General features: G+C 45.2%; 1 protein-coding gene across 1 annotated transcript; it reads left to right on the top strand.

The window, feature by feature from the left end:
* The first annotated feature begins 650 nt into the window (after nucleotides 1-650).
* fam184b (family with sequence similarity 184 member B) lies at nucleotides 651-23,342 on the top strand. Its single transcript, XM_080520247.1, is given in 23 exon segments — nucleotides 651-1,123; nucleotides 1,126-1,235; nucleotides 7,114-7,126; nucleotides 7,129-7,301; nucleotides 9,045-9,719; nucleotides 10,362-10,497; nucleotides 11,171-11,322; nucleotides 11,651-12,196; nucleotides 13,804-13,911; nucleotides 14,023-14,321; nucleotides 14,861-15,011; nucleotides 16,085-16,204; nucleotides 16,379-16,493; nucleotides 16,496-16,510; nucleotides 16,949-17,079; nucleotides 17,342-17,457; nucleotides 18,138-18,494; nucleotides 18,630-18,744; nucleotides 20,908-21,015; nucleotides 21,590-21,608; nucleotides 21,611-21,882; nucleotides 21,884-21,987; nucleotides 23,138-23,342. Coding segments are annotated over 23 exon segments (3,945 nt in total). The 5' UTR covers nucleotides 651-1,086; the 3' UTR covers nucleotides 23,211-23,342.
* Nucleotides 23,343-23,394: the final 52 nt, after the last annotated feature.

Genomic DNA, 23,394 nt, shown 5'->3' with positions numbered 1-23,394 from the left:
TGACACTTGTAGGGAATGAGACCAAATCAGAAGAAATAAAAAAGATATAGATTTGTGCAATATTGACCAAGTTCCCGAGAAACTGAGAAAAAAAATGTCCCCTGTATGATCTCACGGGATCCAAATCCTACCTGGTAACAAGGGTACAACAGCGGGGTTTCACCCCGCAGTGACACCGTCTGGGACCCTTTCAGATTGAATGGAGTGGAGTCCTCCACGTTATGACAATGTGCGTCCAGAAGGTGTGTTCGTTTCAGAAAGACTCTTGAAATCAGGAATAGTACATAATGTTTTTTTGGGGGTCCCCCCCCCCCTCCCCCCAGTAATCTTGGGGCGAGGATGAATGGACGCCCTATGTGCTATCTTGGGGTTGTTACTGGGCTTTAAGCCCACGGGCAGGACTCGTGTAATATGCCCTCTGTGTCATTCTGTTTACGACAACTGACTGATGGAGTAAAATCACACGACTAGACCCCAGAGACCCCCCCCCCCCCCACACACACACACACACCCCCATTCTCCCCCTCCCTCCCTCCCCCCCGCACGGTGATGGGCATTGATACAGCAGCGCCGGTAGGGGCGGGGGCGGGGCGGCACTGCAGCAGTGCGCTTCTCGAGCCGTCTCTCTCCGGTAATGTTCCATAGGATACACCGGCCCCTCTCCGCCCCTGCCGTGAGACAGGTGGTCGGACTATATGCCCCCATCCTCCAGCGCTCGCCGTTAGAATAGAAAAAAAAGAAGAAGGAAAAAAAAAAATCAGTTGACAGCAGGAAGCGCGGTCCCCGATGGACTTCCAGCGGTGTGACCTCCGCGAGGCACCGGGCGGACCGCAGGAGGAGAGGAGGAGGAGGGGGGCAGCGACCGGAGCGCACGAGGAGAGCCCCGCCGATCCACCACCACCACCACCACCGAGCGTTCAGCAGCGGATTCCCTCCGGACGCCCGTTCGCGGAGAGGCTGCGCCGACAGAGGAATGAGATGCCCGAGTGAACAAAAAGTTGACGCGATTTCGGTGGGATTCTTTTCATCCGGGATCATTCGCGACGACCCTCCGCTCCGGGAAGTTTCCCTGGGGGGCGTTTCATTATGGCTTCGGGCGCCGGCAAGGCTGCACAGCCCCCTGGGCCGGCTCCGCCGTTAACGGGACTGCGGCAGAGTTCCCCAACATCGAGCAGGAGCTGTACGACTACCAGATGCACAGCAAGATGTGCAAGAAGATCGCTCAGCTCACTAAGGTAAGAACCTGCTGCCCCGGTGCGCCGCCGGGCTGAGGATCTGATCTGAGGATGGACGCTGTACTATCTGCACATCCTGTTACTATGTGACAACGACACCTCAGCAAATAAAGAAAACGTGAACATCACATGGAACCTTCACCATTAATAAGCATGCACAGCCCAGGAGAGGTACTATAAGATAAGTGTATCTGTATTAAACCCACTCAATAAACTCTTTATGGATGGATATGCTTGTGGGGGGGGGGGGGGGGGGGGTCACATTTGGATATTTCTTGGACAGCAATGATGGGGGGGAAACTTGGATCAGTCGGCTCCGTGACTGACAGTTATCTGACATTAGATCACTGAGAGCTTATAGGTGGAGGCCTGCAGACACACTGATGTGAGTGCCAAGGAAAAAAAAAAAAAGCCAGCGGCAATCAAAGCTGATGCACACTATTTGCTCATCTTCGCATTGCATTGAAATTAGAACCACAATCTAGACCTAGAACATGCTATAATTATATCGTGCAGTTCATCAGACAACACAAAAGCCCAGAATCATGCTCCTTTGTTTGACCATCACAGGAAAGGTTGCATCCAGAGGTACCAATTAACAGTGTTCAGAAAAAGAAGGAAAAAAAAAAAACAAGCTGCAAATCCCACAGTGGTTGCTGATTCCTCTTCTCAATAGAGGCAACAATAGAGAATATAGTGACTTTTTTCTTTTTCTTTCTTTTTTTCTTCAAGATTAGGACACCTATATGGTGTGTAACACCCTCCATGTGCATGCCCACCTATCAGTGTGCAAGCAGGGGTGCTTGACAGCTGCAGGAGCAGCAGCATCTGTATCTGACGCTTTTTTCTTCTTCTTCTTCTTCTTAATATATACAGCCAGTGTTTCTATGTTGGGGATTCTCCCTCTCTGTGCTTGGCAATAATGCTTACAGAGGCAGGGCATGACCCATCGCTTGTTGAGCTATGACAATTACTGATGACTGTGCACTTCCCATCCTCCCATAAGGGTACACCTCTGTGCAGCCTGTACGTGTGTGTGTGTGTGTGTGTGTGTCCAGGAATACATGCATGCAGTGCAATACTGCTGTGGTGTGTGTGTGTGGTTGCGTGCACACAGGCGCTCACAGACAAGATGACACAGATGTCGGGTCAGCACTTGTGTCTGTGCTCGTTAGGACCATTTTCCAGCTCTGTCCTTCCACCTCTCAACCCCTATACTCCCTGCATCCTAATAACTCTACTCTGAAGAGTGGACATGTCTGCTGAAACGTTAAGCACACCATGCCAGCCCCGGTTTAGCTCCTTGATGGACCCCAGTAAATAAATCCAAACCCCAGAGCGCCGCTGAAATATAAGTATCGTCAAATCCAATATTTGGTGTAGCCATTTCCTCTGAGCTTTGGATGCTGGGCATGTGACACGGGGTTTATTGAGTGTTTTGGGGCGGGTAGTGAAGTGGAGAGGAAGTGGCAAAGTGGGTCAGCGGTGGTAACCTTATATTTTTAATAACTCGGGTCCGTGCGTGCGCGTGGAGGCGTTTGCGGACGCGCTTACGCAATTGTACTTAAAACACCTCCTCGACTGTGCTCTTCCCTCGGTCTCACACTCGCCCATCCTCACTTCTGCTTGACCTTCCAACGGCTTCCTCCATCCTCCCACCCCCTCTCGCTGTCAGAGAGAGAGAGAGAGAGCGAGAGCGGCCCGCCTTGGCTGAATGGGTGCTGCTAAAGATAACCGGCCGCGCGTCGTTCGGACTGTGTTTACATGCAGAGCGAGCCAATGGGAAGAAAGAAAGCTGACCATGTCAGGCCAGCTGTTGTTGAGTGTTCACACAAGCGTGTGCGTGAACAGACGTGCGCACGCCCACACGAATAACAGAGAGAGTGGCGTCTTTGACGTGACCTCATATAGATCAACACAAGCATATTAAAGTGTGTCCATATGTGTATATTGACACCCACACTGACACTGTCGTGTGCACCGAGGCCGTTTCCCTGCTTTGCAATGATCGAGTTCACTCTCAGTGCCATTTTTTGATATACGTGGAGGTATTTGTGTGGGGTAGATAGGGTCTGGTGTAAAAGAAAAGTGTGTTCATGCTCACTTGTCTCTTCGCCGAACCCTCTCCGCCGTGCACCAGCCAGTCAGGCTACATCTCACTCCCATTTCGACTGCACCACCCCTACTGTCTCGGCTCCTCTTCACACTGTAGACAGAATATTAATTTCATGCTTTGCTGACTATGAAGTTATTGTCAATAAGCATGGGTCACGGACTTGTGAGGCTACATGAATAACATCATCGACTGGCAGGATCAATATGGGGGATCTGGAGGCAGGATTTACAGTAGCAAGCGGCTCTCGCCACTCCCCGATCGAGATGCCGGGCCGGGGGGGGGGGGGGGGGGGGTCTTCAGATTTACACCTGAAGAGATGAATCAAAGTGTGAGGGGGGGGGGGGGGGGGGTTCAATCTTGTCGTTGCAATTTTAACAGCAACAGCATCATAATTTGCAATGATTGATAATTGTATTTCACATTTTGTGTATGATGTTTATAAGACATCGGTTTTCTTTAACTGTGTGGTTGTGTTGCTGGGTGAAGCGAAATGTAAGAAGAAAAAAACCCCAACATGGACTATTTGTCTAAAGTTAGGGTGAGGAGTTTATGTTGAAAGTAGGACATTTTTGATCCTTTATCAAGCACGTGACCGTGTTTCTTATATAGGCATGATTACCATAGTGTTTGGACCCTTGAGTCATTTTCCTCAATGAACAAAACTGACTGATGCGGTCATGTTAAGAATATGAGAAAAATGTGTTGCTTTAACATCAGCATTATAGACAAATAACTGTCTTTTTTTAAATATGCAACCAATGAAACTCATATTTTGTGTTTTTTTTTTGTAAATAACACATTGTATTGGAGGACAGTGCAAATTATGTGAAAATTGTGTAGTTTTGGTCATTTTTATGACGGTACACTCGATATTTGATTGCGTAATTTGCATGAAATGGGTTCAACCGTTTGAATAGATTTATATTCCACCATTAGTCTCTCAGTTCCTATCAGGTCAACCGTGTCCAAAACTCAAACCAAGACATCATGTTACATATATTTTTTTTTCATAATTATGACTTTTTAAATGAGAAACATAAAACACCGTTGTAGAGATGTCGACCTGAGTTTGTGGCGCCTTAAGATGAAATGACAGCTGTAATCGCTGGTCTCCTTTGCTGTGTTGAGGAGCTGTAAACAGCTGGAAAAAAACCCCCACCTCGAATCAGCCCTGACGTGTTTCAGAGGAATGCAAGCAGTAACCTCTCTAAAATTGACAAAAGATGAGAGAAAGATCCATTTTTATGATCCATCGTCAGCACCAGGATTAAAAAAAAAAACCAAAAACCCCAGACGATCACAATTTCACAACTGTGGTATATTTAGACTCTTTTCTACTAACAAGCAGGGGAACATGCGAGCTTCATACTGAAAGTCACAAGCCAGGAGAAAACCGGTTTCCTCTGCTGGGACGTGAGAGTGTTGGACGAGAAGTCAGAGCAAACTGGAATGAGTTGCTTCTGTGTAAGACTTCATTTTTCTTATTTCCATTTTGTGAGTCATCTTGTGACTCTTTGGCCATCTGGTGACAACGTTTCATAGTAGTCAACCTACTTTGTGTGTTTTGGGTATCTGTCTGATTAAAAAAAAATAATAATTGGTGTGTGTGCTTTGTATTTAACTAATATGATATAAAATCTGAACCATTCAGGCTACAGTAAGTACAAGTATTGCCTTTTTGCTTTTGTTTTGTTTTTGAGTTTTAGAGGCTGCGCTGGAGATGCAAATGTTCTCATCAGAGTCCCATTACAGAGGCTTATTTGTCAAACTATGAACTGCATAAGTGTTTTATGATTCACCATTAATCATTTCAAAGATGTTGTCGCAATATTAGCTTAAAAAAATGGAATTTGTCCTTATTGCCCCAACTCTTGGGAACGGATGGTGCAGTTTAAGTTGCAGCGGCCAAACAGGCGAGCAAGCGGACATTTCCTCCACGCTTTTGCGCTGGAAACGTCCCAAGTCTACATCATGAACAAACGTCAGAGCAGAAGCAGCACAGTCCCGGTCTTGGCGGGACCAACGTACTGCTTCAACACGTCTGGAATGAAACAAGTGGCTTTGTGATGAAACATCCGCATGTTTTTTGCACCATCATGCTCAACCCAGCTTCGACTTCCTGCATTGGGACCCTTCAGGACCACACTTATCCTCCGTTTTGGAGAAAGGTCCATTTAATTGTGTCCTGTTCTATTTTCGGCCGCGCTCTCTCGTTTATACCGACCAGAGAGGACGGCCAGGAACCCGCACACCCCCCCCCCCCCCCCCCCCCCCCCCCCCCCCCCCCCCCCCCCCCCCCCCCCCCCCCCCTCCAGTGCCTGCTCTCATTTTAAAGTCTCCGTCATTCCTCTGAGTCATGAGTCACGGTTCAAAAGGCAAAGTTCATGCTACACAATATGATTTAGTATCTCGAGTGACACACCGTCCCGGTGTCGGACTGACAGGATTTGGAGGGAACGTCAAATCAAACAATATATATGAGGAACTGGATTATAAGACATTCTGAACAGATTTATGGATAAATTGATGGTGATGAGTCCATGTAAGTGCTTTGAGAGGAGTGGTCACACACACACACACACAACCACACCACACACACACACACACACACACACACCACACACACACACACACCACACACACACACACACACACCCACCACCACACACACACACACACACACACACACACAGGGAATGTCCAGCAGTGCTGTACCAGCTGCATGTGCAGACAGAGAGGGCGTCTGGGTAAAATATGAGCCCGTGTGTGTACACACACACACACACACACACACACACACACACACACACACACACACACACACACACACACACACACCTCTGGTGGTAAGTGAGACGTCAGGGTCACAAGGAGCAGATGATGACACTGTCGACATGGCGTAGAGGGTAAAGTGAATAGTAGGGTGCAAAAAAAAAGCAATATTCACGTTCGTCATACTCTATATGGGGAGGCAGGAGATGGATGCCTTGCGTGCCAGCGGACATCGCTGCATAAAGCTGAACTCTACCAGCTCACGACTCGCACTATGCTCACAGTAGTGGTGCAGTTTAAAGTCTGAAATGTGTTTGGGTATTAGCGTGTTTGCATGCTGGAGTCAGTTTGATATTCGTTATCGTAAAGGTGCCAGCTCAAATTGTTGGCTCCACAGCATCTGTTTGTGGATGAATATTGGTATTGGCTGGAATTAAAATGCACCTCTGTGGATTGAATGCACGGAGAAAATGAAAACAAAATAGAGGAATCCTGTTGATACATGAGTATGCAAACTGTGAAATGGGCAGCTTGCATGGCAACAACAAAAGCTTGGTCAAGAAATAAGCTTTGAACCATTTTATGAAAACAAGCACTATGCACTATCATGTTCTATGTATTTACATACTGTTAAAATATTGGAAAAGTTGACACATATTTCATGATCCAGAGCAACATTTGCAGTAGTGTATATTGAGCCTTTTAAATAGTTTAGCTTAACGAACCACCTGACTTCAGTTTCAACATCGCACAACTTCGTCGTGAGTTCCCAGAATTTTGCAAACGCTATTTAAAAGCACATTTCCGCCGTGTACTGAGATTTAGGAAGTATTAAATGTCAATTTTACAGAAAAATATATAGTAATTGAGATGAATTGATCAGAACATACTTCTAAACAATAGTTGTTCTGCATGTGTAAGTCATGACAGGCAAAAAAGGTAAAGGCACAGCTGCTAAATGCTAAATCACTTCTTGCTGATCCTCTGCAGGTGATTTATTCTCTGACATGAGGAACGAGGAACAGGAGGCAGCCCTGCAGGCCTTGAGTCACGCCCACCATGATGAACTGCACCGCATTCTGATGGAGACGTGCCACGAAGGGGATGGTTCCGTGTTAAGGACACGCCTCCTCGAACTGCAGGAGTCTCTGGATGAGCAGCAGAGAGTCGGAGCGCAGGTGTGTGCACGGGGCAAGTCCTCACGTTTGTGAGTGTGTGTGTGTGTGTGTGTGTGTGTGTGTGTGTGTGTGTGTGTGTGTGTGTGTGTGTGTGTGTGTGTGTGTGTGTGTGTGTGTGTGTGTGTGTGTGTGTGTGTGCGTGTGTGTGCACTCTTACCGGACTCATTACAAGATGAGCCCACCACATTCAAGGACATGATGTATCGCTGTATTGAACATATAACCTCCCCAGCAGGAGCACCAAATCAAACGCGTCCCTGATGTGACCTACAACAGTCAGCCAACCTCAGCTCGCCGGTTACTTTATGCAGTCTGAGGCTTAAAAATGTATGCGCAGTTCACCACAATCAGACATCTGCATGAATCATAAATACCCACATGACTTTCTTATGAGCTCTTTTGGGGCGAAAAAGACATCTTAACAAGTAAGACATAAAAAAATCAACATGCCCCCTTAAACTTTCATTTTGAAACTTTTGGTCTGTCGGCCGCAATTTGATTTTGTGTCAGCTTGACAGACTTTACTGTAGTTTTGAAGCAGGTTTCATCAACTTGGGTTCGTTACAATTAAACAGTTGTAATCACCCTCCTGAAAATGTGTGAAACGTCTTTTAACAGCTGAATGCAATTAGTGTGTTTTTTTTGCAAAACAGGCGGCAGACAGAGAAGTGGGGTCAGTCGTAGGTTATATATTTTTAGGCACCAGAGGTGCAAAAATAGTCAAAGTGCAGTGCAGTGCAGTAAAATCTACAATGGGGAAATACAAACATACAAATTCAGAGTTTCTCCCGATAATTCAACTGTAAATGAGAGTGGAGATGTTTATAATGATACCATTTGACTTGAGCGCTCTCGTTTCAATCTTTCACGTTGTGAAATATTTAAGTAAAATGAAGTGATTATCCATGTATTTTTTTGTTAATTGTGACACTCGCTGTCACCCACAGTGGATGTGAGCGCATAAACACATAATGAAGGACAGCTCTGTAACTCACAGTCAGAGAAATAAACCATCTGTTCTTAAATAAATATCCATTAAATACTGTGTACTTCCAGTGTGCTTCTTGAAATTACACAAATGTTTTGTATGCACTATGTTTGTGCTAATATGCCAAGTGCTGCCATGAGCCTAAAGTTAGGCTGTATTATACGTTGAATATAAAGGTCCAGTTAATGTGAACATTTGGCTTTAGTTTCAAATGAAAATTATTTCCCAATCAAAGTCATCATTGTGCCTTCACTGCCAAAATACATTGTTATTGTTAGGAAAGGTCCTACAAATATAATGAGTCAGGACAATGTCTCCCATTCTGTTTTTATTCTCTGCAGTTGACTGCAAGCAAACACGCAGCTGACTCATTACCGCCGATACGCAATAAAGAGTGAGAATTCGTGTCTCCAGCCGATCTGATCCCCTCTGTGCAGGCTGGTGCAGGCATATCGACGATTCTTTGAATGTCACAACATTATAGTTAATTGGCAGTTGTGACTGCAATCTGTCCTTATTTTTCAGATATTTTGTCCGCGTTGCGCTATTCACTGCATGGTTCTGCAGTTTCCGCAACATCCTCAGACAGACATGGGTTAGGTGAAATAATATGACAGCCTAATGTCTCTTTAACAGTCATTTGATTAAACTAAAGGGAAACAAAATGATTTCGTCAATACGAAGGACACTCTGTAAGAACGAGTGTTTTTACTGTTATGCATTTGCAGAGTGTAACTTTCCCCCTGTGCCTCCAGGTGCAGGCAGACTTTGAGTTCTTCCGCATCCAGGCAGAAGAGAGGGAGCGTGTAACTGAAGCAGAGCTGAGAAAAGAGTATGAGAAGAAGCTCCAGGCCACAGAAGAAGAGCTCCGGGAGGCCAAGGCCCAGATCAGTGTTGCCCAGGAGGAGAGCCTGAGACTGGGCGGGGAGCTGGATAAGGCCAGGGGCCACGCGATGGAAGCCGACGCCAAATGTGAGGAGCTGCAGAAAGAAGCTGATGAGGAGAAGCAGAAGACAGAGGATGAGAGACAGAAAGAGAACGAGGAGAAAAAGCGGGAGGAGGAGGAGAGGAGAACAGAGCAGCGTGAGGATTTGGAAAGGGTGAAAGCGCTTTCGGAGGCGGTGCAGTCGCTGAAGGAGGAGAGGGATCGAGCCGAGGAGGAGAAGAGGCGAGCTGTGAAAGACGAGCGGGAGCACTGGGAGGAAAAACTGCACGATCTAAATGAAGAGAAAGAGGACATGAGGAAAAAAATAGAGGCAGAGTGGAGGGAAGAGCGGCAGAGGTGGGAGGAGAGGGAGGAGGAGGAGAAGAAAGGAATGCACAGCGCCCTCCGGGAGAGAGTGAAGAGGGCCGAAGCAGAGGTGGAAGGTCACCTGGAGAGGCTGGCTGAGAGCAAGAGAAGCACAATGAAACTGCAGGAGCGAATACAGGTACACGCTCATGTCTCATCCCCTCACTCAACATAAACAAGGGAGGCAGTACTGTGTCAAGGGAGTGGAAAAAGAAATTACAACGTCTCTATCTGTGATGCGCCCAGTTAATGATTTTGTTGATGGGAAAGAAGGGATGCGGGGAGGGAAGAAGCACAGAGAGAGGCGGGGGGGGGGCTCTTGCTTGTCTATTCACACTCTGCCCTCACTGAGTGCTACTCCCACTGCCAGCTATCTGCTAATGAGCAGTTTGAGCAGGATAGATTCGCAGCACCACCACCATTACCACCTCACGCATGAGCATTAAGAATCCCTATGAGAGCTGGCACAGAGCTGACATAAGCCCTCGCAGCAAACCATTAAAGGCCCACAACTGGGCACGATAGCTCCCTGACTCACCACATTTCAACCCATCTTTTTTTTTTTTCTTTCTTTCTTTTTAACTCCAACACTCGCTGTGTGTCTGGCTTGTGTTTTTTCTACCTCCGACATATCTGTGTCGAATTTGTTTTGGCCTCTCTCTCTCTCTTTTTTTTTTAAATTCTCTCCCATGTAAACCCACAATACTTCCTCTGCATCTGTCGCCTCGCTTTGCCCCCCCCCACGCCAAACTCCCTCCCGTTCTCGCTGGTTTGTCGTCAGGATCTCGAGGAGGAGCTGGAGCTGGATCGAAGGCGGGTGTCTGAAGCCGAGGGCATGGCCAAACGGGCGGAGGAGGAGCTCGCGGTGGCCAAGGAGAGGCTGCTGCTGCAGGAGGACGAGCTGCAGAGCCGAGCAGGTAGCAGTTTGTTCTTCATCTGGTCATCTCGTTTATTCCCGCCATCATCTGTGTCCCTTTGTCCAACTCGGGGTCGTGTGCGCTCGAGACATTTTTCACCGGGGGGTCTAATCATAAAATTGTTGACTTTTTAAGGAAGGGCCCTTGATACCAGAAGGGTCTTCCATTGGGATTCGTTCATATAAACACACTCGAAGTGCAGTTTAAGCCACATCCACACTTTGACTTTGTGTCTGCTTGCTCGCTTATCTTCTCTTGTCTGCTGGAATAAATTCACCTGAAAAAGTGAACTCAGCCATGCACAGTTCATTTCCATTATTCATTCAGACTCTGCGTTATACAGGTTTGTGCCTCGCACCATTATGATATTGACAGAAAATGCAACAAACGCAGATTATTTATTCTCAACAAAGGTGTACAATTTCATCAGCGTGTCATCAACACACAGTCACATCGGTCAGCAAAAAAAAGGCCCTCAATTCATTCATTGCAAAACAATGACTCAGTTTAGGGGCCTCCTGAGTCAGTATTTGTCTAATGGAGGTCCATTCTGCATCACTTATGCATAATCAATATACTTGTGCAGGTACTGTGGTGCGTGCACTTATGTTCATTCTATTGTTTGATGTGTGTGTGTGTGTGTGTGTGTGTGTGTGCGCGTGTGCTTGTTTAGAGGAGCTGCTGAATCGTGGAGGCTGTGAGGTGTGTGTGTGCGCCGAGCTGGAGGAGTTGAAAAGCCAGGTGGGCCGCCTGCAGAGCAGAAACAGAGAGCTGGAGCTGCAGAGCAGCGGCCGAAACAACGACCACGCCCGGCAGATACGTCAGGTATGGCTCACGAGATACAGAGTGGATAAAAATGCCGGTGCGGCACTGATGCAGAGATATTGTGGATCAGAAAGACTCGATCTCAGTTCAGTTCAAGTGCAACGTACGGCTTAGTTTTAGTTCAACTGCAAAGAGAAGCAGCAAAAAGATATAAGTAGCCATAAACAATGTACATTCTTTCTCAATTGCAGTGTAAATATTAATAAATACGTTGTGAAAATGTCCACATTTAGTGATTCTTTTATTGTTTTTCTAGTAATGAGGAAGCTCAACCTTGACTTCACACCCTTGTTGTTGATGTCATGGCTTGAATACTCTGTGTTTCCAGCACGCGGAGGCCTTGTCCAGCTTGCGCTCAGAGATGGTGAGAGCCCAAACAGAGGAGCTGCGTCGCATCCAGAAACACGCAGATGATGAACGAGACAAACTGCAGAAGGAGATGGAAAGAGAAAGGGAAGGCCTCCAGAAGGAGAGGGAGCAAGAGAAGGACAGGTTTGAGAAGGACCGGAACAGAATGCGGAGGGAAATAAATGAGGAGAAGGAGGTGCTGCACAAAGAAGTGGAGGAGGCCAGAGAGCATCTGAAGAGAGAAAAAGAGGAGGAGGTTGACCGGCAGCGCAAAGAGCTGGACGTGGAGAGGGTCCGGGTTCGATCCCAGCTGGACAAGAACATCGAGCAGGTGGAGGCGGAGAGGGCGAATATACAGCAGAAGCTGGAGGAGGAGAAGAAGAGGCTGGGGGAGAAGGCGGAGGAGGACAGGAAGCGGCTGAAGGAGCAGGTGCGGAAAGCGATTGAAGAGGTGATGAGGAGACACGCAGCGGAGCTGAACAGCCTCCAAGAAGCACTGAGCTCAGAGAAGAAAACCAACCAAGAGGTCAGCATTTTCAGGGAAACAAGGAAGGAGTTCATTGTAATTAACACTTAAAGTACGCACAGGAAAATAAGCACACTTGTTTTTTTTTTGTTATATTATGTGGGTGAAATCTATGTATTCAGATCTTCTGCTCATCCCACCAACACAAATTACGGAAAAAAGTAAAAGGGAAATAAACAGGCTTTCCAATGGTATTAGGTTTATTGCCAAATAGCATTGTAACAACAAAGAAATAATCTACTAAACACAATGTCCTTACATTTTTTGCACAAGAGAAACTGGGACAAGGTGGGAAGTAAAAAAAGTGGATTCTTTCTGTCAGAATGTTTACATTTACGTTTAGTGACTTAAGTTTTAATTGCACCGTTAAAGGCTCATCTTACACTTAGACCAAACAAAATGTCTCGGACAGATGTTGGAGTGAAATGACGCACTCCGTAATGAAATGGACACAGTTTTTTAATCATGTAGCAGAACTGTAAAAATAGCTTACTGCTCATCTTTGGAAGCTGAATGACGCAAGCATTATTATTATTATTATTATCATCATTTTAGTTTTAGGTTCAGAGCCAGTTTGCTTGTAATTATTTTCGATACAGAGACAAGCTGAGTCTTTCATCCAGTCACGCAGCTGTGATGGAGTCTGTGCGATGCGCATTTTGTGTGTTGCTGCAAAAACATTCGAATGGAGAATTCTTTATTTATAGAAAACAGGACTGTACACCCAAAATTTAATTGCATCATTCTGATCTAGTCGTAAATATTGTTCACGTTTCTTTAAACTGATCAGTCCTTTAAACAATGACACAAATAATTCGCCGCACAACATGGAGCATTCAGATGAAATAATGAAAAATGAGCTTACACAGGTGACCGCGAAGGACAAAAAGAATATATTATCAGAAGAAACTTACAGGAAAACCCAAATCAAATTCAACAACATTCATGTTACATTCACAAATATCTGTGTTTGTCCCTCTTTGACTGCATCTGTGGTGACAAGCAACACTAAACAACGTGCCACGCACTCTGGTTGCATCCAATGTTTTTCTAGGAGTTTTGCCACCAACTCCCTACATGTTCTGCTCATAATTCTCAGATTTATGCTATCCCATTTGTTCTTAGATCAAGACAAAAGTGACATTAGATTGAGGACATTTTATTCAACGCTGTTGTACGCGGCCCTTTACACAACGTGTGCCTCGGCGGGGGTCATCGTTTTAATCTCAAACAGTGGATCTCAACATTTGAACTTGTACAGATGAAGTGTTTTACAGGAAGAAACAAAGATTGGGCGAATGTGTGGAAGTAATATCGTTTTTTGTGTGCAGGCCAAACGCTCTTTCTTTGATCTACTTTAATCTGGTGATCCCCCAGTGAGCTTGAGTCCTCACCCCGCAAAGACTGACGGAGCGTGATTAATGGAGATTTTGTGAACCCCACTGTTAATGTAGCAATATGAAGAGATAGCATCATATAATTGGCTGCCCTTTGAGCCTTCTTGAAATGCACACTGTTCATAATGACTGATTATTAATTAGGCCAAGTAATAAGAAGACGGCAGCAACGTCTCTAAAACCAACGTGGTTTGGATGAATTCTTTGAAGGTGTGTGTGCGTTTGGATGAAGAGAGGAGGACCGGTGAGGACCTACGTTGCCGGCTGGAAAAGGAAAGAGAGGAGCTGAGGATAAAACTGCAGGATGCCACAAGTGAGGTTAGAAATGAAATCCTATAAGTGGATTTTGCATTTTCTAAAAGAAACACGTTTACCAAGGAAAAGCTTTTATTTTTAATAAACCAGAGAAACCTTCTTCTGTGTTCTCAGATCTGTCGGTTGGAGTCGGCAGTCCAGCAGAAAGACAGGAAAGAAAAAGTGCCTCCTGAAGCGGCGCCTCCATGTGGACCACAGTGCTCTCGCCTGGAGGAAGAACTCCATCAGGGCCGGAGTCGACTGGCTCGGATTCAGGAGGAGGCCGAGAGACAGAGGGACCGGCAGCAGAGAGAGATAGCGTCCCTGAGAGCCGACAAGCATCGTCTGGAGGAGAAAGTCCTGGAGCAGAGCCGACTGAACACAGAGCGGAGTCTTCTCGAGCAGAGCCAGCGGCACACTGAGGATCGGATCAGGTAGCGGCTCACAGCGAGGACCTGCCACAACGGCTTAGACTTACATTGCAAAGTCTGTAATCGCCTGCTGCCTTTCACTTAGATGATCACTGAGAAAGATCCCAGCAACAGAGCCGGCCATTCAAGCTATGGCTGAAGAAAACCTTCTTATGTTACTTGGAGTTTAGTTTGAAAACTCTTTAATGTCATAAAATATGTGTCACCAGAACAGAAGCATAAAGCATCATCAATAAAGATGATGCGTGAGCTGTTGGTACGTTCATTCAAATTAAATCAAACATTGACCATTTGCAAAGATCCATTAGCCTTAGAGTTAATCCGCATATTCAGCAGCTTCAGGCACAGAAAACGGACCTCTGCTTTTATATTCAAACTTGTATCTGGGCTCCTAGAGTTTTGATCATCCAATAATCAAGTTATTAAGAGGAGGGAGGTCTCTGAAATGCATAATGGTTAGATAGTACAGTGCAGCAGAAAGAAATCCGCGTGTGCCTGTATGACGACGGTGTTTTCCCCCTCGTCCCGATGCCTGCCTGCAGGGCAGAGTGTGAGGATCGTCTGAGAGCAGAGTTCAGGATCGAGATGAACGCTGCCGTGGCAGAGAGTGAACAGAGGTGGCAGAACAAAGAGCAGGAGCTGCAGTCCCAGATATCCGAGCTGCAGACTGAACTGAGCCAGCTTCAGTCACTGGTGAGTCCATTTCACAAACGGCACGATTAAACAAAAAAGACACATTTACAATGGATATCTGTGTTCCCTTATTGTTCACACTGCAAAGAAAACAGGTGCAGCTGTCAAACTCATGTGGCAGCATTTAGTTACATGTTGAATCAGCAGCTACCAGCTTGATTTTGAGGATTGCAGTGGTGCAGAGCTTCATTGATTCAACTGAGAATTGTCTTATTATTTAACTTTGATTGAACTAAAATACCTTTTATTTTGCAGCTTTTTCAAACTTGGGTTTTAAAAGATATGTACAAAACTAAATAGAATGTAAATTGTAAGTTGTGTAGGCTAATTTGGCCATGCTGGGTGATGATGAGGGGAGTTATGTAATTATATAACATGGTGCGTATAGGGGTTAGCGCTCTCATCTCGATTCACGTCCAGGTCGAGTTTGTCAGTATTTTGATGCAGTTTGCCGGTTTTCTTTGCGCATGCATGTTTTCCCTCGTACCTACAACTTTAACCCTGCAAGCCACAAACAATTGGATGCTCATTAGTAGCTCAATATTTCCCATACGTGTATGATATATGTGTGTGTGTGTGTCTCGGTGTGTTAAAGCCATGATGGACCTATTCACTAATGGATGGACAGAGCAAACTATTGAATATGTTATTCTCCCAGAACAAAACCTCAACATATTCAGTTTTCCAGCGCATAATATTACTATTTACAAGTATGAAGAGTTCATTAAAATGCGCGTTCAGGGCATATTTAACTGTAGAATATGGGACTCCTATTAGTGCCCATATGTCAGCATATTGCAGACAAACAATTATCAAAAAAATAACAATTATTATTCAACGTTACGTAAGTGCAATATTAAATTGCTGAAGTACTCCTCTAATGAGTTCCATATTGAGTGCACTGAGTTTACACTGATGTCTGTACTTTCAATTTATTTAAAGAAAGCTGCCTGAGACTGCAAAACAAAAGAGTCCTCTCCATTAAATAACGTTTGCAAATTCATCATGCCAGGATTACTCTGACTGCACATGAAGAGCTAAAATCCTCTGTTCACAATTGTTCACGCACACAGGCGGAGAAAAAGAAGGCGGGGCAGGGAGACGATTGCCACGTCAATCCTGAAATTGACAGGTTGAGGAAAGAAGTCCAAGATACAAAAGAGATAAACAAGAAACTGAGGGACTTGCTGCAGGTACACAACACACGAGAAGCGCGTGCATCTGCAGCGCAAACGTGCACTTTTTTCAGAGTTTTCTCTGGTGATGAATAATTGAAGAGCTTTAATGCAGTGAAGAGGAAATGTAATGCTTTTCAGTGAGGGTGAACGCAAACAGGTTTGAACGAGATGTGTGTCAATGTGTTTGAGGAGCCACAAACCCAGTCTTTGACTGACGAGAAGCACAATCACGCCATGGCGCTGCAAGCACTGGAGCGACAGGCGAAAGAAGATCTGCTGTCTGAGAGGAACAGACTTCAGACAATGCACACCTGGAGCTAGGTAACACACACACACACACACACAAGCACACGCACACACACACACATACACACACACACACACACACTTACAGTTATGGCTGTTTCAACACCCCTCTGCTAAAAGCACCTTGAAATGTTGTATCTGGTGCTATATAAATAAAGTTGAATTTAATTGAATAGGGAAACACACACACACACACACACACACACACACACACACACACACACACACACACACACACACACACACACACACACACACACACACACACACACACACACACATACACACACACACACACACAGTGAGATTATAAATTCAACAGTGAAGTTGCTATTGCCATGGATACACTTCACCATGGCAACAGCAGAGGAGTACCTGTAATAGTGGGTCAAATTGATTTTGTTTTTGTATTTGGTTTTATTTGTGAACGTGTGTCTTTGTGTGTGATATCAGATAAGCAGCGTGCGGAGTTGACCCAGCAGCACACAGAATGGAGCAGACAGATGACCCAAAGACACATGCAGCAGATAGAGGACCTACAAGCTCAACTACAAGCACACACACAGATGATGGCCCTGCAACAGGTGACACGCGCGGGCGTTCAAGAATAACAACAATTCCCAGTGGGCGCACAAACAGAGATGCACACATAAGCACAACCCGATGAATCTCTCTATCTGTGTTTTACGGCCTCTACTCTGTCCGTGTGCATGCATGCAAATCCTTGCAGCGGTTTCTGTATGTAGCAGAACCGATTATTAAAAAAAAAAAAAAAGTCTTGTTTTTGTATCCTAAAGGTGACGAATATGCTCACGGTGTATATTTTCTGTTTCCGTGCGTCTGAAGGACCTGAAGCAGCAGAACCAGTATCAGGTGTTTGAGCGACAGCTGGACGAGAGTCGCTGCGCCATGCTGGAACTGCAGAGAGAAAATGTGGCACTGAAGAAGCAATTAAAAGAACGGTGGGGAGAACTAGCGAGTTCTTTCAACCTTAATTACTCCGTTAGAGTCAGCTATTATTTTCAAACTGTGCTTGATACACGTCAGAAAGAAAGAATGGCAACGACAGTTTCTCAGGGCTGAGGGGAACATATTTACTGTTCTTGGGTGGAGAAAAAAATAGAATCTGGAAATTATAAAAGTTTTGTCATATTTGCTTACAAATTACTTAAAAAGACCAAAGGATATTCAAAGTGCTTTTCACCTAGTTTCCTGGGATTGATTTCAGCCGGCTCCAAAAACCCCAAAACCTAAAATTGTTTGTGTTAATAGTGCTGATGGGGGGGGGGGGGGGGGGGGGGGTGGTTAGTTTTTCTAAAATCATATCGCTTCACATTTATTAATTCATGTTTACCTCAATAGTGTGAGAAAAAAGAAAAAAAAACTCATGACAAAAAAAACTATTAAATCAGCTAAATTTGCATTTACCTTGTTCATCAGTTCATAGAGGAGTGCAGAGAAGAACATGTTGACGACCTGCAATGGTAACCTAAGAATCACATTAGATATTGAGTATCAGTAGATTCATAATAAGGTTGTTTGCAGAAACCTTTTCAATGAATCATGTTGGCAAGTTGCACATTCAAAGTACGAACGGGGCCATTAATTCCACCTTTCTCTCGCACGTTTTGCTGTACCCCAGGTCAGTGCAGAAGAACTCTGAGGTCGCAGAGAAAGAAGAAGAGAGCACAGAAATCAGGAAGAAGAGAGACGCACAGCTGGAAGAAGAAGCACAACGTCTGAAGGAGGAGGTGGAGAAACTGCGGGTGGAGATGGAGAAGCTGGAGGAGTCGCAGAAGCACTGGGAGGAGAGGAAAGACGAGGACATAAAAGAGGAGGAGGTGGATGAAGAGAAGAGGAAAGAGAGGGAGGAGGAGAAGAGGAGAGAGGAGGTGGAGGAGATCAAGAGGGAGCACAAGAGGGAGATGCAGAGTTTGGTGTCTGAGTACAGCAGTGCTCAGACTCACCTGCAGGCTCGAATCGTGGCTCTGGAGAACGAGTAAGTAGAGGATAGACGCAGAGGATAGTACAAAAGCTGAAGGCGGAGAAAAAAAAAAAAGGTTGCTGCGAATGAACCTGAGTGCAGGTGTGTGAGGAAGATGTGTGTGTGTTTGTGTTTTTGGTTTAACTGCAGGCTGCGTGAGCGGGAGGAGCGGTGCCGGAGGAGGGAGCCTCGCTGCGATGACCTGCAGTTGGGGAGGCTGCAGGAGAGACTGACGGAGAGAGACCAGCTCATCAAACGATTAGTGGTGAGAACGCAAGCGCACACACACGCACACACACACACACACACACACACACACACACACACACACACACACACACATGCCACAGCCACCGTTTCACCTCGGAGCGAGAGGGCCGTGAGCTCAGACTCAGGCCAAACCTTTGTGGGTGGAGTTTGCATGTTTTCCCTGTGTGTGCATGGATTTCCTCCAGGTTCCCTCTCACAGTCCAACAACATGCATGTGAGGTCAATTGGTGAAGTATAAAGTGCAGATGGATGGATGGACGGATTGAACATACTTCCACTTCAGTTGAAGTATGTGACTATTGCAACGACACATCATCAGTGGGGTAAAACTAACCTGTCTCACGACGGTCTAAACCCGGCTCACGTTCCCTATCAGTGGGTGAGCGAATTCTTGGCGAATTCTGCTTCACAATGACAGGAAGAGCCGACATCGAAGGATCAAAAAGCGACGTCGCTATGAACGCTTGGCAGCCACAAGGCAGTTATCCTGTGGTAACTTTTCTGACACCTCCTGCTTAAAACCCCAAAACGTCAGACGGATCGTGACGCCCCCGCTTTCACGGTCTGTGTTCATACTGAAAATCAAGATCAAGTGAGCTTTTGCCCTTCTGCTCTGCTCTCTTCTGTTATTTTTATAGTACAACAGCCATGCCAAGACTATCACTCGGCCTACTTTATTCAGCCTTCGTCAGAATACAGTATCATTTTCAAATGATAAATATTTTAGATTTGTTCAAGATTTATTTTTGAAGGGGGAAAAACACTGACTTTGCTCTTAGTCTTACGTCTTCCTAAACATTCTATAAAAACAAACAAACATCAAAACCAGCAATTAAACTAAAAGTACGACATTGTTTAATATTTATGTAGAATGTACAAATTATTTTTATTACATAATTACTTTCCAAACACATACTGCCCACAGAATATTGAAAAAGAGAAAATAAACATTTTAACAATTATTTGATGCATGATGTATAATTGATTTACTTTCATTTTCTGAACGATAGTGGGAAAAAAAATCTGGCATAAAGACCTGCCAAATCTGTGATGGAAATCGTGGCCATTTGTGGTGGCGACTCCTGTCAAAGGGAGCAGCTGATCAGAGACATTCTTTCAATGAAATAACAAACACTGTGATTATACAACTATGCAACTTGAAAAATCTTCCGTTCATTTAGAAATGAAGTAACACAGAATTGTAGCATGTGTTTGACGTTTCGCATTGTCACCATTAAGGGTCTGAGCTACTAAAGGCTTGTGCATATATTAAAAAAAAAAAAAAAAGTGTGCTTGAAACCATGATATTGCGAGCACACAGATGTGGAAGGGGATCTACTTGCAGGATGCATGGATTGAAGGATTGCTCCTAACAGAAGCAAAATAACATGCATGTAGTGCTTAAGCCTTCATCAAACCTTGTACACTCTACACAAAGTAGAATGTGAATATTGGGAGGACTTTTATTTTCAAACTGACTCTCAAAGACGGTGAAAATTAAAATAGATTAAAGTACTTTTTGATTTTATTTATTTATGAAAGAGTTATGAACGCACATTGGATACATTAAGTCTCAGTTTTCAACCATTTGACATCTCAGTTGGATGTGTTTATGAATACTTTCAAAGATTTTTTAAAAGGTTTAAGTACATTCAGACTGCACTCATTGGCAACTTTGCAAACCTGACACAAAATGACACATTTTGTATTTGAATGATTTAGTTTATGTCAGAGGAGTTAATCAGGAGATGTTTATTCTTTCCATAAATCTAATCATCTCTTCCACATTGAGAGATTTAGTGGTTCGAAAAAAAAACCCCGGATAGTTTGAAGAATTCTCGAGATCAGAAAAAGGAGACGTTTTGTGTGCAAATATTGCATGTGAAATTTTTGGCTGCATAAAAGTTCATTTCACACAGAATACCCGGCAACTGTTCAGATTCAGCATAAGTGGACCGATGTCCTCATTAATCATGGGTGGTCCTGGACGTGTAGGAGAAAATAAAACAGTCCTCCGACGGGGCGCTGCGCCTGCCATCTGTGCGGCATGAGGCGGCTCAGCAAACATGTACGCCCTCCGGACACAACGCGAACACCACAAGAACGCCACTTGCGAACGCGGCCGCTGAAAGTCCTTCCTCGTCCACCTTCCCTCCAGGAGGAGAGGCATCAGCTGCAGCTCCACCCTCCCGTGGCCGGGGACAGCAGCACCCTCGGGCTCCGTGACAGCAAGTCCCGCCCCGGGAGCGTCACGCCAACCATGAGGGTGAGTCTGTCTGTGCGAGTCATGCACATAATGCATTCATCAAAACGAGCCTCCGTCCAGCCAGAAGGGCTCGCTTGGGCCCCGAGCCAGCGTCTGTCTCTGCGGCACGGGGCTGTGAAGTGGCCGAGGTCGTCCCCGCCCGGTGGAGCGACGGCCACCGCACTCGTTTTTGTTTTGTTTTTTTACTCCCATCACATTCAGACTCGTATGTGTGTGTGTGAAGATTTGAGTTCTGGAGACGGTTGTGCTTGTGTCTGAAAAGAAGCAAACGAGGCGTATGTGGTTGGGCTGTGGAAGAAAGCCAGAGAAAACACACAGGGGGCGAACATGCAAACCTTCAGAGACAGGATGAGTCTGGGATGAACCTGACTCCGATGAGAAGTTCAATATGCCACCATGGTCTCAAACTGAATTTACTGTGAAAGAATATCAAAGACACCCTGAAGACCAGCACAATATGAGAAGTGGTCAACAAATAAAAAAAACACATTTCTTTCGATGTACGAGGAGCAATTCCCACTGCCGTACTCTGGTTAATGTCTCTAAGTGAGGTGGTCTTTGTTTCTCCTCGCAGAGGAAGGGTGTGGAGTCGCCGCTCGTGTCACCAGCACATCCAGCGCCGGTACCTACGACAGGAGCATCTTCCTGGCCCACTCCTCCTCCTCATCGTCCTCTTCCACCTCCGTCCATCAGCACTCCTCCTCCACCCTGCCCCACCCGTCCACCCCCCACCCGCAGACCTCCCCCACTACTCCACCTCCTCCCTCCCCGCACAAGCACACCTCGCTCTCCCTCAGCCAGCAGTCCTCCCCCTCCGTCCCCCGCTCCACCCGGTCCCGGACCTCCTGCATCCCCCCGACGCCGGCGCCCGACTGCCCCCCTCCCCGTCTGCCCCTCCCCCCAGACGGGCATCCGATACGTGTCGCCCTCCTGCCAGGACCCACATGCACACCTGCAGGCCCAGTCAATCAGGTACAAATGTTTTATTATTGTGACATGGCGACATTTTAAACCGCAACGCTGCTATTTCAGCTGCCTTCTTAAGAACAGAATATAAATGTCATTAAGACCAAAGAAATATGTTTATATATATATATATATATATATATACTATATATAAAAAAAAACCCAGTGCAAATCAGAAACATAGAAAGTGGGTTTCATATAATAATCTCATCATAAAAAGGTAAAACAAATCAAATAATGGTCATACTTTTTTTTTTTTGTTTCAGTTTGATTTTCAGTTAAATACAAAAAAACAAAGGAAATTACAGTGAATTAATATCTATTTCAGGGCTTTCAGAGTTTAAAAAGGTCAAACTTTTCAAAGTCACAATAAAGTATGACGCATGCTGGGATAATTTATAGTCATAAAAGGTACACTAACATTACACATTATTGGTTTTGAATTAATGAGTGTCTTCACTGTGGTTGAAAGTTTTGTAATAAAGTAATTTACAATACGCTTTTAGTTTACTCACCTCGGTTATTGTCAAAAGTCAAGTCATATGAGAGCTAGAAACAGCCTTTTCACTTGGTGCAGGACAGCAATCTGCACAGCAAAGATCAAACCCCACAAATAAAGGAGGAATTCAGCTCTTATCGGTTTGTGGCACCTTTTCAAACCAATCCCCTCCTCCAAGCTGTGATGTTAATGTCAATAGATGCACATCGGATTCTGTTCTCCTGAGGATTAGACGTGAAGCATAATGAGAAAAACTCATGTGAGACATCATCACGAACGGGCGAGTTGCAAAATGGATGATGTCAGTGAAAGAGCGGGAGTCAGACGTATAAAAAAAGGTAGGCGGTGTTCAAAAATGACACATTTTTAAAGCTTCTTTCACTATTTTTAGACACGTGAATCGGAACATGAAGAACGCCTGAGATCAGGTGATGTAATAATGTTAACCTCGTCAAACAGGCAGCAGTCAGATGAAACACACGGAAACGTACTTTTACTGCACACAGTAGATGAGGTTTTTTCTAAAATAAGCAGGTTTCAATCGCTCAAAGTCGCTTTTGGTTGGGAGGTTATTTTTCACGACTTACACGCTAATTAATTTTCTTTAGCCTTTGATGTTGATTTCTGCTAAATTTTTGCTTGTCTTGTGTGTTGCAGGGGCCCGTACCTGGAGCCGAGGGGGACCGAAGGGCTGAAGCAGGAGTGGTTCACCAAATACTTCTCCTTCTGAGCACAAGCACGCACACACACACACACACAGAGCAGCTGCAAATACATCCCATATACAGTTCATTGCTTCTTTTACACGTCTTTTTGCTCCCGACTGATACAGACACTCAAAACTTACCTTTACACACACACACACACACACACTTACACACACACATCACCAGCAAGGCCATCTCAATCATTGC

Source organism: Blennius ocellaris, assembly GCF_963422515.1.
Source record: "Blennius ocellaris genome assembly, chromosome: 3".
Classification (NCBI taxonomy): Eukaryota; Metazoa; Chordata; class Actinopteri; order Blenniiformes; family Blenniidae; genus Blennius; species Blennius ocellaris.
Note: the sequence above shows the minus strand (reverse complement) of the source record. Positions and strands in the feature narration are given on the sequence as shown.